The 15,824-nt window shown below is 39.8% G+C and overlaps 1 protein-coding gene across 1 annotated transcript in view; it reads left to right on the top strand.

Annotated features, from left to right (window-relative positions):
* The window catches only part of C3H4orf50 (chromosome 3 C4orf50 homolog), an 84,966-nt gene extending 77,244 nt beyond the window's left edge, over positions 1-7,722 (top strand). Inside the window, exon 15 of the mRNA XM_050945513.1 lies at positions 7,621-7,722. Coding sequence (XP_050801470.1) covers positions 7,621-7,692 — 72 coding nt within the window. The 3' untranslated portion in view covers positions 7,693-7,722. The remainder of the gene's footprint in view (positions 1-7,620) is intronic.
* The last annotated feature ends 8,102 nt before the right edge of the window (positions 7,723-15,824 follow it).

Below are 15,824 nucleotides of genomic sequence, written 5' to 3'. Positions count from 1 at the left end.
TTCTTTTCCCGGCATGCTTAATAAGCTGATTACTCTCCTTTTTAATAGATCAGTACTATTATTGCTTTCTCCCATTCGCTCAGCACTTGCTCTTGTTTGTAAATCTTCTTGAATAGCTTGTGCATTGCCTTTATCATAGGTTCCCCACCTGCATGCAGCAGCTATGGGGTTATGTTGTCACTTCCTGGCACCTTTTTCCTTTTCAAACTTCCTGTTGAGATCTTTCCTTTTTCTTCTAAGAACTCTGGCATCTGCTCTCCCTCATCAGTTCTCCAGGACTGTTTCATCTACTGTGTTCTGTACAGTTTATAGCTCTTCAAAATATTATTTCCATCACTTATTCTTTACTTGTTCATCTTCAGTTATTTGTCTGAATTTGTCTTTCACTGCTGCATTTCTCTTAATGTGTTCTTCTGCTTCTCTCCATTGTTCACTTATCCGGTTATTTCTCTCTTTCACCGCCCCACTTCACTTTCTGCTTTCTCTCTCTGGTCAGCCTGTTGTACCCAGCTCTTATGTCCTCCTTTTATTCTCATTCATCTTATTACACTTGTCACTCAGCTACAGCACTTCATCCATTGTCCATCGTGGTTTCTTCATTTTGGCCTTGTAGCCCACCACTTGTTCAACTGCTCTGAAAATCCCATTTTTAAATTGTCCCATGTCTCTTCAATGTTCATTTCTTCTTTCACCAGATGTGTGATCTTTTTCCACAACTTCTTTGTATTCTTTCCTGAAATCTGGCTCTTTCAGTTTGTCCCCTTCATAGATCTTAGTTCTTGGCACTTTTTTTGATTGCTTTCAGCCTCAACCTTATTGATACCAGCACTAACTTATGATCTGATTCAATATTGACTGCAATGATCTGTACCGCAACACACTTGATTTCCATCCGTGATTCACAGATACAAATTCTACCATGCATTTTATTTACCCATCAGCAGATATTCATGTCCACTTCCTCTGCACCTTTCTTTGTTGAAATAGCATGTTCGTTATCACCAGGTTGTTGCTTAAGTTGCTTAGTACCCTTTCTCCTCTTTAGTTTTCTACCCCTAGTTTATGCATGCCTATTACGCTAGCCCAGGCATTCCAGTCCAATCCCAGTGTTGCCTTAAAATCTCCCATCACCAATAACTTGTCTTAAAACTTCCTGTATTGTTTTCTTTACATTGTTATAAATTTTGTCAATTTCTTTGGGTTCTGCTACTGTCAGCACATATACTTGTACTGTTGTAACTGCATCAGATTTGATTCTGAATCTCTCCTTCACCATACAAGGAGATATTGGGTTAAATGTTGTAAGAGCCTGGCTTGCCTTCAGTTTTCAGAACCAATGCAAGTCCATCCTGGTGTCCACCATCATCTTTTCCCGATGTCAATATCCTATGTTCATCATGGTAGAATTTTCCTTTATCATCGATTGATTTCTCACTAATATCTGTTCAAGTCATGCATCATTACTGCAAGTGCCTCAGCCTGGTATAATCTTACATCATGTAATTCCATGTTATGTTTGTATTTGTTCTGTCCACATACTTTTTGACCCAACCTCACTTTATGATCGGTGAAAGTGGCCTTTGTTTCGCCAGGTGATGACCAAGCCAGCATCCTCTTCTTTCATTTTCCAGTCTTCATTCTGTTTCTATGGTCCAATATTTGCCATATGTTCAACCCTGACACCTTGGCTTTGTGGTTGACCAGTCACGTGTATTGTATTCTGTCTACAAAACTGCTCTAAGCTATCCACTGGCTTGCTCTGGCACCATTTCCGCCAATGTTTATACTTTCAAAATTGTTTTGCTGGCTTCACCAAAGTGTGTGTGTATGTGTGTGTGTTAGCTGTTCAGCAGCTGTGTGGAACAATCTACCATGTACAATCTTTTTAGTATGTGACGCAAATGTCTTTTTAGTATGAGGAAAGAGCAGCAGTGCACTTGGACAGTCAGCCATTCTTTGCTGGTATGTGGCTGGTGAAATCAAATGGGTATGTTACACCAGTTATGACTGACTGCAGACTAAGGCATACAAATTTATCATGGGCTGACTGTTGCATTGACTAAGCTGTCCTTTCTGTATAGCCTACCTGGTGTAATGGATGAAATGAGACTCTAAGAAGACTAAAATGGACAAACACACACACAGTACACTAGCTATTAATTTACAAAACTAGCTACTAGCAAAATAAAGCCACCAATGATGGATGACAGAGTTGAGTTATTTGTGCCCTTTTCGGTCCAACTTTCCATACTCCCTTAAGCATCTGCCCGCTGCACATTACTCCAAGAGAAAAATACAGTTTGCCTTTTACATATTTTAAGTCAAAACTTTAATGATAGGATATTCCTGCAGTGGAACTAATTCATCCATAATGTGTAGCTGCACTGACTTCAGTGGGGTTACACCAAGCATGGATTTGGCCTAACGTGTTTTAAAGCTGTGTATATAATATATCTGAATCCCTTGGACCATTAATCTTTAAAGTTTCCCATTCATGCCCATAAATACGTTAACTAACAGCTCTTCCTAGCTATCTTGATTATGCAGGTCACATACAGGTTGCTATAGTAACCCTGCAAGCCACATATATATATATATATATATATATATATATAGATATAGATATAGATATATAGATACACACACACACACACACACATACTCCCTGATTAATGTTAAGAGCGGATAAATCATTGGATTAGGCCCTTGGCTTGCCCTGCATCAGAGAGAGCTTTGAAAGCTAAGACTTTGTGTGGTTGTTCATGTGGGACATGGTACTAATTACAAAGGGGCCATTCATTGAAGAGTCCTAGTGTTATGACACATTATTTTAGTTTGTTGCAGTATACAATCATATGTCCTTGGAAGATGATCCTAAAATTCACCTCAGGTGTGAACTTGACTTCAGGGAAGGAGATATTGTTTGGGTATATTTGACCAAGAAAGGATGTTTTTTTTGAGGCAAAGGTAAGTCCACTAAATTATTGGACAAAAGGCTACACTGAGTACCGATGAGATACCAAACTACAGAAAGTTAAATGCAGTATCAGTAGAGGGCCAGATAGTTTCCTCCTATACGAAAACCTGCTCTGAGCAAGGTTAGACAAACCAGTGATCAAAATGCAGACACCCTTTTCTATCTAGCACTTAAATTATTGTTACTCCATTGAGGGAGCTGTAGCAATTGTAACATCGATGGGAAATTTTAAGGAAAATAATTTAATGTAGACACATCTGAATTGTACTTCCATTTGGAATTTCAGAGTGACGCTGCTCCACAATGAAATAACTCTTAAGTGTAAGCCAGCTAAAGGAAACAGAGTTAAAATTGTTCTCTCTTGTGAACCTTCTTGACATCTTCTGTTTTACAAAGAAACCATTTCATTTCTTTAAAAGGATCCCAGCTCTCTTCTTTGTGTGATACCCTGAAAAGCCAGATCATTTTTGCTACCTGCTTTGTTGAGACTGTCAACCAGCTCTCTGAGAGTGTCTAGTACTGTATTGGCTGCATTTTACATTTAGGAGGGGGGGAAAGGACCCTGCATCAGAAATTCAGCTTGTATTGTTTTCCTTCCCTCCAAGTACAAAGGATGTTTTGTTTGTGCTCAGGATCCTGCTAAAAAGTTTGGCTCTGAAATTAACTCTGCCTTGAGAATGTTGAAATGGGTAGAGTACATGGCCTGAGGCTGTTGGATGCTAAGTTCCCCTGCTGTCTTTCACATACTAAAAGGAATTTTGTACTATGTGGTTCATTGTTCCTCACAGCTGCTGAACAGCTAACAAAAAAGCACACACTTTTGCTGAAGCCTGGATAGGAATGATTTCATGATCCCGTTGAATATAAAAGCCTTGAGAGAAAGTACTTTCCCCATATTTTCATCTTTTTTTTTTTAAAGCTGGTTTTAAGAAATGGCTGTGAATGTTTGTTTGTTCATCCAAGTTTTTGTTATTTTTTAACAAGACTGTAAGCTTCAGAGCGGGTCAGAAAAATTCCACTGAAACTAAGTTTCAGCAGGAAGTTGGTGAAAAGTGGAATTATGAACTCCCCACTTCCCGTTGTTTCCAAACAGCTCCAACCAACATCCCAGATACTGCATGCAGAGATGAATAAAGGAACTAGTGCAACACCTATTGAATTGATAGATATTTTCCCATTAACTTCAATATGAGAAGGATTGGGCCATAAACTCTGTTGATAAAAGATGTGATCTTGAAAATCCCTTACTCAGGCTGGAATTAAACTATTTGCATCAAGTCTAGTTAAATGAATAAGTATTCACGGGATCTGGTTTATGTTCATTTGTTAATTTATTGTCTCTCTTAGATAGATAGACAGACAGACAGATATAGATGAGAGCGGGAGTTGTTGTGTACATTACCTTTATGTAAAAATTATTTCTTACATAGATGTGTAGAGCAAACACTCAGAAGTGCTGAATACCTATCAAAATCTGTCACAGAGTAAGAGAGAGAGACATCCACCCATACACTGGATACATAAATGCAAGAATTCATACCATTTGAATAACTGAAATAGTAGCTATATGCTTAAATCATTTGCAATTAATGGTGGTAGGTGGGGATGTCACTCATTTAAAGGCACACACATTTCCACCCACAAAAGACAATGATTCACATATTGAAGCAAATAAAGAATGTGTAACTTCTCCAAAACATGTGTAAACATTTCAGTGCATTGACAGCACACTGGAAGCTCTCTGGTGTCATTCTTAATAAATTCCATAGCATTGAATTTGAGAAGAGACAAAGGATTTGCAAGGATAATTGGGCATAAGCTGGAAATCCAAAATCCTCAGCAACTTTTTAAATCAAGAGAAGGTATGGGGTGCAGAGTTCAGGGTTAATGGGTTATGATTGTTTCCTTTCAGTTTTGGGGCTAAAATGGTTTAGTGATCTGACCTTTTTGCTCTTCTGTCTGTTACCACAATTTCAAAAGCTGTCTTGGGATTAAAACTTTGGAGGGCTTGGTTAGCTTGATGATCACAGATGCATGTACAGGAAAGCAAGAAATAAACCAGACTACAATTTGTCACATCATTCTACATCTTCCAGAAATGCTATCACTTTAACTAGTTGCTATATGTCAGTGCTCATATGAGACTTGAGGAAACAGAGAAGAAAATCATAATTGTTTTTAAAAATATATTTAAAATTTTCTCATACGTGAAGTGCAAAGTTTATTTTTTCCAGTATGCTCTCCCCATCAAGCCCTGATTGATTTTTCAGTATTGTTTTCTTACAATATTGTTACTCTGTTGGGGGTAGAGAAGATTTGAATGGTCTTTTCCGTTCTACAGAAATAGTAGCTATCAAGGGAGATGCGATATATTTTGATGAGTATGGAAGAGAGAGTGCATCACAATCTCTAACCTGAGGCCTTCAATCTTTAATAAGAGCCATCTGTTAACTTTAAAAAGCACTTGCATTGATAATTTATATTTTCATTTTTCGTTTTCTATATTTCTATTTAAGTTGGATTTTCCCTATATAAACACTGTAAGGGTTTTCTCAGGAGATGCATGCTGAAACTTAATGTTAAGCATCCTCATTACATTACTGTGATACAATTTATGCTTCTGGTATCTTCCAAACAGAAGAAAACAGGTTCAAGTATGTGTAACACATATTGATACTTATGCATGTTGAGGGAGAGAGAGGTTTCTTCAGTTTTTCCGTTTCAAATATTGCTATCTGCGTGAAAGTGTTGGCTGATCGACCACATGCAGGTCTCTGACCTTGATTTTCATGTCAGAGTGCGGTCATATTTCATCTCAAATGAAGAATAAATTTAAGTCAAGGAAGGAAATTATTTGATGATTAATACCACTCCTTTTCAGATCCACAAGTGGGGGGAGATAAGGTAGCACTCAAAATCAGCAAATGGGAATGTGAAAGGTCTTTGCCCCTTTACTCATCTGTGTAGGAGCAGAGAGAGGACATGAAGTGGTAAGCTACCATGCAGATGATTATGCCTAGCCTCGATTTTATTAATTAAATCAACCGAACCTTATGAACTGTGAATATTTGACATTTAACATCACAGCTGTTGTTACCCAGCAGCAAATGTGTCCCATGCAGTATGCCATACTTAGCAGCTTGCAATAAAGGTCCTTCACTCATGAGACAGAGACCACCCATAACCTCTCTTCACAAAGCCAACCATCAGGATTGGGCTTTGTACCAAAATCTCATACTCTTGCCTCTTCCTCATACTCAGAATTATGGCACTGATGATGGATGCTTCAGTCTATGCTGGAAGTTGAAATCCAATACCTTGTCTCAATCCTCACTGCCGGTCCTGGCTTTGATCAGTTTCAGTCTTATACTAGGGACTGGAGTGAGTTAAATTGCCCCAGCTAGTGTCCCTGTACCTCACTGGATTCCTGCTATTAGGGTTGCCAGAGATTAACTTGGACAGACACTCTTTGAACCCCAATGGGTTAACCACAAACAGTTTCAAGCATCTAGGGATGTACATTGCACCCACATCAGAGTTATACACTCCAGCCTTATGAGAGAGATTAGGGAGTTCATCCTTTGTGCCTCACGATTGCCTCTCACCAGCTTCCCAGTGCAGATTGCTATCTGCCTGTTAGCCTCTTCTCTGGACCAATCAGCTCTGTCAGTTCTAGCGGTTCCCCTCCAAACCCACCTTATATGCATTTCAGTCCATACTTAGCTGTCCCCACAACTCACTTTAGTGGCTGGCCAAAGCCCTTAACCTTGATCTACAAACTAACTGTGTTGCTAAATCCAAATGATTTTCTTCCCCGCGCACTATTAAAACGTGTTATGCTAAACTGAAGCATCAAGGAGTGGAGCCAGAGGCATTCATTAATCTCTCAGCCTACCCCTTATCCTGTATTGTGTGGGCTAGGGTATTTCACTTAAATTCTGTGTTTGTTTCCATATCTGTAAAACAGAGATAATATTTACCCTAGTAACCTCATAGAGGTGTTGTGAGACAATCAGTTAGGGCACGATTATGTCCTTGTCCTATTTAGCCAAGCTGGAAAGTGAGAGGGAATACTGTCTCTGGTCTGCCATGAAGCACAGACATGGCTCTTCAAGTACTCCCCACTGTGAGAAAGCATGGGGAGGGGGAGATTGCGCAGACAGAAGTAGGAAGCGGACAGAACCATGGCTCTGCCTCCTCCTACTTCCTGGGCTGAGTAGCTGGCCAGATGTGAGCAGAAACAAAGCTGTGCCTTCTTCAAGGGCTGCTATAGCTTGCTTACCCATCTGTGGAACAAGAAATGGCAGTGCGTGTCCTGGAGTCATTCCTGGGGTGGGTATTGTGTATGCACTGCCTCTTGTTCAGGGCTGGGCCCAAAGTTATGAACTAGTCCTTAGTGTCCATGAAGTGCACATGCAATAACAACATTGTTGTTTAATTAAATTCTGCTTTTTCTGTGGTTGATTATATTCCTTCTCTGATTTCATATTGTCACAGTGTCATTAAGTCTGATTAAATGTTTCCATTACTTGCTGTGGCATTGTATTACATATAATAGAAATATGCATTTTGGAGCCCTTATGTATATATTTTACTTTGGAGAAAACCTAAGCTTGCTTGACTGTTTGTCTATTTCTTTAAAGGTGAATGGAAGGCAAGGTGTAGCTCCATTGTCTTCCTTGAAGAAATTAATTTTGGATGACCAAAGAAACTAAAGAAAATACAGTGAAGGTACAGCACCCAAGGTATCTGCATGGATTATTTATATGAAATAGCTTGCTAACATGCAAAGCTGCATGGGGAAATCAGTGCAGAGTTGCAATTCGTTTTATTCTTTCCATTAATTGTTTCTGCTGTTGCGGTCAATAAAGATAGTATGTATCTTACATCAGTATGATTGTGATTCTGAATTACATTTGCTCCTTCATTTCTATATCTAAAGTCAAGGGTTAACTGTTACACTAAATGTGAAAAGAGAGGTTAAAACTGAGATTTTCTTTCTTTCGCTTTGTGGGTTTCCCTAGAAACAAGAAAACAGCGAAAGTAAGGTCAGAAAAGCAGCTCCATGCCAAGTCATTGCTTCAAGTTTGTCAGTCTCAGCTTAGGAGCTGGATAAATGAAACTGCCAAGGAATCCAACTCTTAGCTAATTTTGGCAGGTATTTGATTTGTAAAAATAAAGTATGCTATGTTTGTTTATTCTGGTAAAAAGAATCAGTGGGAATAGTTTACTGCAAAGACTCACTGTGTCAGGAAAGCATAAAAATAATGTTCTTTCATCCTGGCATATTTTCCTGAGTAACTTGACACTATCACCATCTGACTATCTGTTGTCTGTATCTCAAGGCTTTATTCCCTCCATCTTTCATATACTGTATGACTGCCAGCACTCTTCATATTAGAACACTGATCTCCTTTTTGGTTATGGTCACAATATTTACAAAGCATTTAATTCATTTTTCAAAAGATGAAAATGTGTTTTTTCAAAACCTAGGTTTTAATGTTAGTGTAAAGGTCATTTCTAAAGGTTAATTGCTTTATAAATAGCCAGGTTGAAAACACATAAGAAATGGAGGGAACAATCTGCTTACTATATGCCAAGTCAGGGAAAAGCTATGAAAACAGATTCTAGGAAATGTTGTCCTTGCCTGGGATTAGTTATAAAACTGTTTGCAATAGTTTATTGCCAAAAAAACTGTCACTTTCTAGTACTCTGGGCCAAATTGTACAAATCATGTGAATACAGATCTCTACTTCTCTTTCTAAAGCACTTCACCAGAAGTGAGAGGAGAGTTCTCAGGATCAGTCTCTTTAACTGAAGGTCACAGATGTCACATGATCAAGCTGTTCATTCTAAAACTTGGCTAGCCCACAAAGTCATTCTTGTTGACACTATGGGTGCCTGCAGCAAAGAACTTGAAGGGAGCTAAGACTTCATGGCCAAACGAGTCTTTCCATGTCCCCCCAGCTCCTTTGTTACTTGGATGGGTCCTATGCCCTAAAGGATAACTTTTTCTGAGAGAGAAAGTTTAATCTACCAGATAGAACCCCATTCTTGTGTCTGGCTGAGCAGTGCTCATCAGAAAATAGGTGTGGGAGCACAACATGGTCCTTTGTTCTCTAATTGTGGCCTGACCTGGGTTAGGTAGACTCCAGATCTACATTTACAGCAGTCTCAGGACCATCCTAACTTATGTCTAACTATTTACATTCCCAAGAGGACACTTAGACATGAATAATCAGAGTTCAGAGGTTGTCCATTCACACCCACTTTTCCCTGGGTTGTACCCCATCCATCTGGGACTACAAATGGGTTGGCATAGAGTCACTGATTAGCCCCATATGTCACCTAAGGATTCCTGATGTACTGTGAGAATTCCATAGTGTCCAGATCCATGAGCTTTCACTGCTCCTTTGTGTTGGTGGAATGTTGCTCAGGGAGAGTATGGTGGATTCTAGAGCAGGGTTTCTCAAACTGTGGTCTGTGGACCCCTGGGGGTCCGCAAGGGTACTCCAGGGGAGTCTGAGAGTCATGTCTGGGGCCGCCGGCCCGGCTGATCAACTCCTCCCCCTCCCTCCTAATGCCTCCTGCACTCCGGGGAACAGCTGTTCAGTGACATGCAGTAGGCGCTGGGAGGGAGGGGGAGGAGCGGGGATGAGGTACGCTCAGGGGAAGGGTGGCAAGAGGCAGGAAAGAGGCATGTCAGGGATGTGACCTTGGGGGAAAGGATGGAGTGGGGGCAGGGCCTGGGGCTGAGTGAGGGATTTAGGGGACCATGAAAATTTTTAAAACAAAATGTGGGTTCTTGGGTTGCTAAAGTTTGAGAAACTGTTCTAGAGTCAAACCTGCAGGCTTTTGCATGTGACTATGTAAAATGTCTTTAAATACATTTAGGTGATCTGCCATCCAAAGAGCTACTCTTTCTCTGCCAGTATGACACGCCCATTGTTAAATATTTGTTTCCCATGTAGGTACTTACAGACTGTGATCAAATCACCTCTTAACCTTCTCTTTGTTAAGCTAAATAATGTGGCAAACCTTCACCTCGTCACCCGCAGTGTTTCTCTCTCCGGAGGTTGGGAAGTGGACCTGGAGTAAATCATTCCTACTTCAGATGTTTTTAATTATTTGCTTTGGTTTATTTTTCAGTATTTACAAGATGGGCCTCAGGATAGGCCTGAGTGGTTCTTTTAAGCAAAAACAAACTCTCAATACAAAAGATATACATTTGCTTGCCCTCTCCCCAGAGCGCTAACTTATTACACTGGCTTCTGGTTGCCAGCCCTTCCCCAAACAGAAGTAAACTGGATTACTATGGGGAAAAGACCAGCCTTCTACCTAGGAGAAGCCTTTTCTCCCTGCTACAGCTTGTTTTTCATCCCTCCTCCCTCTCCCTCACCAGAAGAGGAGTTTTTAAAGGTCATCAGCAGCACTTAACTGGGCTCATGTATCTAATTAATCTGAGGTAACATTTTTGGAGTTCATAGGGAAAAGGGTCTTCACCTTTCTAGCACTGATATACCTGTGTTCCACCACTCTCTTATAGCTGTCTGGTCTGACTTTGTCACATAAGATTGTTCTCTTTGAGTATATCAGTATAAGGCATGGCTCTTCTCTGAACCTTCTCCAATTTATCAAAATCCTCTAGAATTGTAGCTGTAGAAAGTCATAGATTTTAAAGCCAGATGGAGCCATTAGATCATCCATAATGACCTCTTGTATAACACAGGTCATAAAATTTCACCCAGTTACCCTAGTATTGAACCCAATAACTTGTATTTGGCTTTTCAGAAAGGCATCTAATCATGATTTGAAGCCATTAAGGGATGGAGAACCCACTACTTCCCTTAATAGCTGTTTCCAATGTTAAATCACCCTCACTGCTAAGAAATTGTGCCTTATTTCCAGTTTGAATTTATCTGGCTTTAACTTCCAGCCATTGGTTCTTGTTTTGCATTTCTCCTTCAGTACTCAGGTTTCAGAGTAGCAGCCATGTCAGTCTGTATCCATAAAAAGAACAGGAGTACTTGTGGCACCTTAGAGACTAACAAATTTATTTGAGCATAAGCTTTCATGGGCTACAGCCCACTTCATCGGATGCATAGAATGGAACATATAAGAAGAGTATATATATACATACAGAGAAGGTGCCATACCAGCTCTAAGAGGCTAGTTAATTAAGATGACCTGTTATCAACAGGAAAAAAACTTTTGTAGTGATAAATCAAGATGGTCAATTGCAGACAGTTGATAAGAGGTCACTGTCCACCTTCAGTACTCAGTATTTTCTCCCCATGAAGGTACTTATACACTGTAATCAAGTCACCTCTCAGTCTTCTCTTTGATCAATTAAACAGATTGACCTCTTGAAATCTCTCACGGTAAGACATTTTCCTAGCTCTCAAATAACTTGTGTGGCTCATTTCTGCACCCTCTCCAATTTGTGCTGGGAACTGCACAAACGTAAAGTAAAATACTGCCAGTGTCCTGAAAATTTCACAGTCCAGAAGAAAAACTATAATAAGTTTAGCCGACATCAATAAAAACCCAGTATTTGCCACATGGCAACAAGTCTATTTCCTGTTGTAAATATCAATGTTACCATGGTTACTGCAGGTACTTGGAGTATTTAATGTTGTGGTTTCAGTGGTTCCCACTGAACGAAAGATCCAGGATATAAAGGCATAGATGAGCAGGGACGCAGTTTTATTGCAGTAGTATCAGAATATTCCTGCTTACTTCTTATTTGGGGTAGAAAGCCAGATGCATCACTGTTACATAAGCCTGCTGGCCAGACTGCAGAGCTTTGTGCTGATAGGAACATGAGACATGTAAGTCCCTTTCAACCTAGCAGAAGTGAAGCTAACATCTATTTAGGTGGTGGTAGGTGCTGTGCTGCTGCTGTTATTGTTATGCAGATATACACAGAGTTATGCAGATACATTTTAAAAAGACTGTGTCTCTGCCCTGAAGAGTTTACAATCTAAAATGAAACAAAAATAACGAGGCAGGGGAGAGGGATCCTTAGGAAGGGAATAAGGAGAAGGCAATATGAAAGTGAAAATATAATCTGGTAGGTAATGAGAATTCTGTTCATCTGTAGGATCTAAGTTTGCAACGTGCTGCACACCAGCAGTATCTGTACACAGTAGCCCCATACTAAGAACTTGGCCTGTTAGGTCTCTAAACCACCTTTGTGATCTGCTGATGCTGGGTCAGCCATGCACTAGGCTGGCATCTGTGTAAATTAGAGCAGCCTTAGGACTTCTCTAACTTATGCTAATAACCAGTGGCCACAAAGGGGCTATTACAGAGATGAGGAATCAGTGGGATGCAGGAGGGTCTGACCTCTCCCTTGGCCATGTTCCTATGTCAGCCATAAGGAGGGTGTTGGAATAGGGTACAGCTGCCCTAAGCTGCTCAAGGATCCCTGCCACTGCGGTGATCCTCCCAATACAGGATGTGCCAGCTTTAGAGTGATCTTGCACCATTGGTGCAGTGCAAAACAGCTGAAATGAAGGGGAGACTCTGGGCCAATATGCTCAGCTTGTCAGGTTTCCAAGTTTTTCAGTGCTCAAGGGGAAATGGCCACAAAGAAGTTTGACTTCTCACTATGGAGGTTATATGGTGTATGCTGAATCCTTTGCTACAGGAAGTAAAACTTAACCGTACAGCTTCTTGCCTTTGTAACTATTGATGCAAATAGCAAATGTCTTTGCTTAGCTAATAATTTTCAAGTTATTAGATTCTAAGAAAGATCTACATTTTTATTCCTGGTAATACATTAAAATGTGTCACGGTAACACTGTGTGGTGCCCAACAGCTCTGTAAGGAGTAATATTGCTGCTTATGAGTGAAATTCACTCCTAGTTTGAAGGGCCTTCATAAGACCCTTTGCATCACATAAACCCTGCACTAGGACTAACTATGGGGATTGCCAGTTGAGAGCCTGCGCAGAGGTGCGTGCACACACCATATACACCAAGCAAATAGTCTCTGCATTGGCCCTGTAAAGACAGGTGCAGAAATCTCTTTTAGGGACAGATGGGGTTGGTCTGATAGCAAGACAGGGAAGGGGCAACAGAGACTGTGACCCTGTCACAATCACTGTGGATTGGTTGCAGCAGCAGCCCTGGGGCACTGCTTTAGCAGCCTTGCGCTCCTGGATTTAGAGGAGAATTTGGGCTACATGGACTCCAACTTCCATGGACTCCACTCACATTAAGCCTGAATATTTGTATGTCATGTGGTGGAGTGAATTTCACCTTGTGTGACTGAGATGACTAAAGCTACCTACCTTGAAGAATGTGAAGTTCTTCCAGCTGTTATCCAGAGTATCTGAACTCTCAGCACAACACACACAGACCTTTAGTTAAATTAAGAATTAGAACTGCAGCTAACAAATCTAGCACCTGTTCATTGGAATCTGTGTTTAGCCTCCAGCTTTATTTACAGAAAAAGCATATATGGTGCAAGTCCAAATCTTTATTAAAAATCTTTATTATTAAAAACAAACCATAGGCTAGATTCTGATACTTTGGCTCACATTGGGTCATATCTTGTTCCTGGTTGGTTTCAGCAGACATAACCAAATAGTAAAGTACTACTTAATGTAAGGGTCTAGACTTGTGGGGTTTTTTTCATGAGCAGTATATATTTATGAGTAGATTAAACTTTTCTAAACTTGAACTTGATCCTGGATAAATGATTTGGTGAATCTGTTTATAGTGAAACTGAGCTATTGTATGTGAATTTTTTTTTGAAGCTGTTACAGAATTTGTTGTTAACTAGCTAACATGTTCATACTGATACTGAATTGTCTTCTGGTTTAAAACAAAATTCAACCTACTGCAGCGTCTTTAGTTTATAATAGGAATTTGTAAAGGTCAGTTGAAAAAGGCATTTAAATAGATCAGAATGTGTGACAAACTGCTGAAATTTTGAGTCATGGTGCAGTGCACCTACAAATCTTCCTTCTGCTGCATCATCTGTTCTTTGTGTGAACATACGTCATTTCATCAGTGTGCTATTTAAGGGAAAATGGAATATAGAGACTGATGAAATGTGACTTTACTTAGAAGGCAGCGTTTGGGTGCCAACAACAAAAGCAAATCTTCTGTTTATAGTCCATTCATTTAAATTATGACCACACTTTAGAGGGAAGTGTTTCCTTTGTTATTGCTGCAGTTGTATTGCAGCAATTTTAGAAAATATATTTAAGGAAGCGATATCTCTTTGAAAGTGTTCCGTGCGTCTTCCGTCTTCAGTGACTAAGTGCTAATACCAAGATGTTATAAATGCACAGTTTTGCTAATATTTCCCCCACTCTGCTATGAGTCATAAAATACTGATCTCCATGTTTAGCTGACGAAGTGGGTATTCACCCACGAAAGCTCATGCTCCAAAATGTCTGTTAGTCTATAAGGTGCCACAGGACTCTTTGCTGCTTTACATGTTTAGCTGGATGTTCTTAATAATCCTGACTTTAAAAAATATAACTATGAGATGACATTTGCTGAACTGAATGAGTTACGTAAATTGTTTTTCTTCTAGCAATATTTGTAGAATTCTTCAGTTCATAAAAAGTGCTAAAGGACAAGAGACCAGATCCAAGCCTGTCTTACATGATGATGTAGTGCTCTCAGCAGTCCCAACTCCATCTGGGGTGAGGGTGAATGCAACCCTTGTTCTTCTACTGTAGTCTAAAAAGTCAGTGCTGCTGGCTGGGAAGGTGGCCTCCCCAGGGCTGGTGGAGGCTGTACAGAGTCAAGGCATATCTAGATAACCTGCGCTTGCAAGGCTCCTATGGTGTCCTGACATCAGTTTGTAACTGCTTTCCTCAGGAGGATTCTCAAGGCACAAACACTACCTCCTCTCCCACTCAGATGTAGCCCTTCTAGGGCACAACATTCCACCCCAGCTCACCTCAGATCTGGACGATGCAACTTATATCTCCTTGCTCCAGGGAGAGTGAGTCCAGTGATAGAGCAAATACATCTAGAGTCTCTTTGTTCCCGTGAGTTGTTAACCAGTTGCTAGATTTACACGGGGAATTGCATTTCGGCACTGAATAAAATATGGTCTGTACGTTAGTTTAAACTTGTAAAGCAGATTGGGGTCCTTTAGAATGAAACACGCTAGATAAATGTGAGGTATTTGTTCCCACTGCTGCTGCTGTTACCATCTTGATGGGTTATTTTATGATAAACCTGTTTGTAAGATATTCACAGTTTTGATTTAAAAATGTAATTCTGTTAGAATTTAATGGTTTTATTATACTTGGATACCTCACTGTTCTGAGATGTATTTTCTTTTTACAAAAGCTATGTCTCGTGTAAGCAGTGCCATATTGTTATTTTAGCTGTTGTATGAGGTTAATATGTGGTTGTTAGCCTTTAAATCCATTATAATTGTTTTAATGAGAGGTAAATAACTCTAGATCCATGTCCTTAGTTTACCTTTGGAACAACAACAAAAAATCCAAACTATACCTAGTAAACATCTGTAGAGATTTCAAGACTAATAAATGATCTGTGGTATAAAAATGGAGTGATGGCTTTACATGAAAATGAAATCAGTAAAGGAACAGGGGACCCATGATAAGATACTTTGAATGCAAGGATGTCTTAATTGATTCTTATTTTAAGATGGAATAGTGTTGCTCTTTATGTTCACTCAATTATGTCTAATTATAGAGAACATTCTTTTATCTGAATCTAGCCCTTTTCTTTGCTTCAAAATTATCTTCAAAGAATCTTTGATTTTTTGTTAATTAGTTTATTTGCATTTTTTTATTGCTTTACATAAATGTATTTCAGACTGTGTTGTTTGTGAACTATTGGCCTTA

Source organism: Gopherus flavomarginatus, chromosome 3 (genome assembly GCF_025201925.1).
Source record: "Gopherus flavomarginatus isolate rGopFla2 chromosome 3, rGopFla2.mat.asm, whole genome shotgun sequence".
Taxonomy (NCBI): domain Eukaryota; kingdom Metazoa; phylum Chordata; order Testudines; family Testudinidae; genus Gopherus; species Gopherus flavomarginatus.
The sequence above is the reverse complement of the archived record's forward strand: the minus strand, read 5'-3'. Positions and strand labels throughout refer to the sequence as shown.